General features: G+C 31.2%; 1 protein-coding gene across 1 annotated transcript; it reads left to right on the top strand.

Annotated features, from left to right (window-relative positions):
* Positions 1-326: 326 nt before the first annotated feature.
* LOC113859132 (probable calcium-binding protein CML15) lies at positions 327-1,168 on the top strand. The gene has a single exon (XM_027491949.1). The coding sequence runs from the start codon at positions 447-449 to the stop codon at positions 933-935; it is 489 nt and encodes a 162-aa protein (XP_027347750.1). The 5' UTR covers positions 327-446; the 3' UTR covers positions 936-1,168.
* Positions 1,169-4,212: the final 3,044 nt, after the last annotated feature.

A 4,212-nucleotide genomic window follows, 5' to 3' on the forward strand; every position in this document is an offset into this window, starting at 1 on the left:
ATCATATCCAAAACCCACAATTCTCTAAAATTATATTTTCATGAAAAAAATTAATTTTTATAATATTTAAGATAATAATATTTTATGCTTAATTTCAACCAGACATGCATTATCAGAAGATGTGCCCGACCATTTTCTAAGCCCCAACATCCTTGACGATGGTTATCTTAGATTTAGTTATTTATTCAAAAACAGTTTTAATTAGTACATTTAGTTACTGCTTTTAATCAACGACGACGCGCTTTGGCTTTATCCCTTTGAACCATTCTAAATTGCCAAGCGTGATATATCATTGTCATAACACAGCACTAGAGACCTACCCGAAATCAAACTTAGCAATCTCTCCATCACCAAACAAATTATAGAAACGCACAGAAAAATCTCTCACCATTCATAATACCAAAAGCGAAACAACACCTTTAGAGCTTCATCACCAAAAAGTTACCATGTCCATGTCGATGATCCAAAGCGATCAAATAAGGCAATTGAACGACATTTTCAACCGCTTTGACATGGACTCGGACGGAAGCCTCACCCACTTGGAGTTGGCGGCGTTGCTCCGGTCCCTCGGCATCAAGCCAACAGGGGACGAAATCTATGCTCTATTCTCCAACATGGACCACAACGGCAATGGATACGTTGAATTCGATGAGCTTGTGCAAGCAATTATGCCTGATATCAATGAGAACGTCCTCGTCAACCAAGAACAGCTCTTGGAGGTGTTTGAATCTTTCGACCGCGACGGCAATGGCTACATCACCGCCTCCGAGCTTGCCGGTTCAATGGCCAAGATGGGTCACCCCCTCACGTTCAAGGAGCTCTCCTCTATGATGGCTGAAGCAGATACCAACGGCGACGGCGTTATTAGCTTCAATGAGTTTGCCACTCTCATGGCCAAATCTGCCGCTGATTTTCTCGGCCTAAAGGTTGCATAGATCAAACTGAATTCGAATCGTCCACATTCTGTGCTGTTTTTCGTTATTTTAGGGTTTTAATGTTAAGTAAGGAAGGAGAAGAAAGAGAAATAGTTGTTGAACCGTGAAAGGATATGACTATTTATTTTCTCTTTGGGTTGAAAGATTGACCGACGGTAGTTTGCTGTAATTTGTTAACCATAATCCCTTTTGGTGAATGTAGATGTCATTGGTATTTTGCTAATTATTTCAAGTTAATCTGACACTTTCGTATTTTAATTTTACCATTTATCTTTCCATTTGCAAGAACCTTAATTAAAGGCTTTTCTTGCACATCATAAACTGTTTGTTTCTCTTTTGTTTGAGGAATCATCTTAAACAGTTGATGCAACCATTAAACAATTGATAAATTACGTACCACATAAAAGGATGAGATTGACGTTAACGAATAAGTGCTATTCTTTCCTTAGAATGGGGACATGAGTTTTGTACCCGCATGGAAGATGAATTACTTTCCGCCCATGAAAAAAAATGGTACAGAAAGATAAGAATAATTCTCAGTAAATAATTTTACCCTCTTGCATGTTTGGAAATTAAATACTTACATGTTTAATTTATCGATTCAACTTGCTTGGATCATTCGTGATGGTTCAACATGCAGAACGTACGATGCCAACTCAAGCCCAGTTGATCAAAGGTCAAGAAGCAAAGTAGCTGAGGAATGAGGCTACTGTTCTTACTAACGAAGGAGCAAGTCCAAATGGTTGACCAGGCGTCCACGCGATTGGGATGAATTTGCCTCTAAGTTAGATATATGTTTTTTTATAGATAGTACAAAAGGTCATTAAGCATTGTTTTGAAAGATTCTGATTTCTCTCACAATTTTTGAAGGTTCTTCCTTACCTCGAGTACAGGAAAATTTTCTTTTTAATCATTTTATTTCTAATTCTAATCATTCGGGTACTTTCATAGAGATCTGTAACGCAGATCGTTTGAATTCTAACCTAGATGATATCATCGCTAAACTCCCATCTGTAGAGAATATCCGAGTTAGTCTTGAGGGTGAGTTCAGCTTGAGTCATTTCGAAAACAAAAAAGGGAGTATGGTGGCCCTAAGCTATGAAGCTTGATGTACCTCGATTTTATGGCACCAATGTTGTTGGGTAGATTTTAAGATATCCTAATTTTTTTTTTATTACCTCAGTACAACGGACAATTAGTGTGTTCTGGTGGCTTCTTTCTATCTACCTTGATGGACCAGCATTACGTTAGTTTCAGTGGATGTAATGGCCAAATTTCCTCTTGGGATGGATTTATACAAGCTTTTAGATATGGTGTCACATTCTAAATTTTCTATACATTAAATTATAAATATTACTTATACTTTTTAATTATTAATTCATTGAATTTTCTACACTTCTAAGTAAAAAGACTAAAATCCCCTTGATTTGAAAAAAATTGGATTAAGGTTCCCATCAACGATTAACTAAAAACATTATGACTTAATAATTTCATTTTAAAGAAAGATGGATCATTTAAGAAAGTTAGAATTTAAATTACCAAAGTATCCTCACTTATATAAATAAAATTACCAACACCTAAAATGAGAAATATTCAAAATATCCTTAATTTATTTATAATGTTGAGCAACTTGGACGGATATTTTTAAAGGAACAATGGAAGCATGAACACCTTCAAAGTGAAGGAATATAAGTTGTCCATAATGGATAGGAATTGAATAAAATATTTTATTTTTATCCTTAATCATTATTTTAAAAAATTAAACATAACAATAAAAAAAACTTGAATTTCAGACATACAAATTTAAATTTAAACATAACAATAAATTGATTTTGATTTATAATAAAGAACCTATGCAGAAAAATTTTAAAATTTCAAATTTGTGATTCATATTTTAGAAAGCAGATATAAAAATCGCTCTTAAAGTGACATTTGGAGAGTAATTATATGAATTGTTTTCCATGTATATTCACTTTTGATATAATAGGATTTGTTAAAGCGTTTTGAACCGTTCTTTAAGATAATGTAGAACTATTATTTAATTTCTTTTCTATTATTGTAATTAGGCATACTTTTCATTCAAAATTAACTAGAATTTCTTCCTAAGTTCTAAACAAATGGAACAACCATTTTCTTCACGTTATGGGCTTTCAAAGGCAGCATAGTTAATGAGATTAGATTAAAATAATTCTTATAATCTATAAGTAAAGATTTCTTTAAAAAGGCATTAGAATCTTATCACTAACTAACTAGTTTCCTGCCAATTTCTTTCCTTTTCTTGTAATTGTCACCCAACAACTTTCTTTACATAAAATCCTGAATAATAAGGTGATTTTGATGGTCTACTTGACTGTTTGTCTAAAAATGTTTGTATTTCTTATTTACAGAATTTAATTTGTTCTTCATTCATTTATATAAGTTTACTTTTATTAGTATATTCTTTTCTAGGATTTCATCTTCACAAGAAAGATTGACTTCATATTTTTTCCTGTAATGAAAAGTTATAAGATTTATTTTGTAAATTTCTTTTTCTATTTTTTGTTGAATTTTTTTACTTTAGGTTATTCTAGTTATTGTTCTATTCTTTTATATTGCATTTATTTATTTAAAAGTTTTATTTGATTTTATTTATTTTCTAATAAATTCATTTCTTTTATTAAGACTTATTGCAAAAAATTGAGTTCCTTAGTTCTAAGGGCTTTTTAAAAATTCAAATAATACTCTTTTTCTTAGGACTACTTTTATATTTAATCCCTTATTGATTATTTGAAAAGGATATAATCATATTAAGAATAATGTCACTAAAATTACTGAATTGCTCATATTTTTTATTCATACAAAGGGTGTAGTGAAACAAATTCTTTCTTTACAAATTTTTACTTTTGGCATTTTGTAATTGTTAAGAGAAAAGAAAACGAAAGAGCATTGAGTGAATTCGTGTATCTCAACTACACATCGGAGCATATATTTATACTAGGAGCATTGATACAAGAATTAATTACAGAGATATTATGGTTACCTAATTACTATAATTACAGAAATATTATGGTTACCTAATTATTATAATTACAGAATTCGTGTATCTCAACTACACATCGGAGCATATATTTATACTAGGAGCATTGATACAAGAATTAATTACAAAGATATTATGGTTACTTAATTATTATAATTACAGAAATATTATTTCCCTAAATACAACATATCATCTCCCTAATTTTAGCATTACTATAATTACATGTTTCTATATTTACATATTTCTAACACTCCCCCTCAA

This window comes from Abrus precatorius, unplaced genomic scaffold (genome assembly GCF_003935025.1).
Source record: "Abrus precatorius isolate BTA unplaced genomic scaffold, Abrus_2018 Scaffold2, whole genome shotgun sequence".
NCBI classification, from domain to species: domain Eukaryota; kingdom Viridiplantae; phylum Streptophyta; class Magnoliopsida; order Fabales; family Fabaceae; genus Abrus; species Abrus precatorius.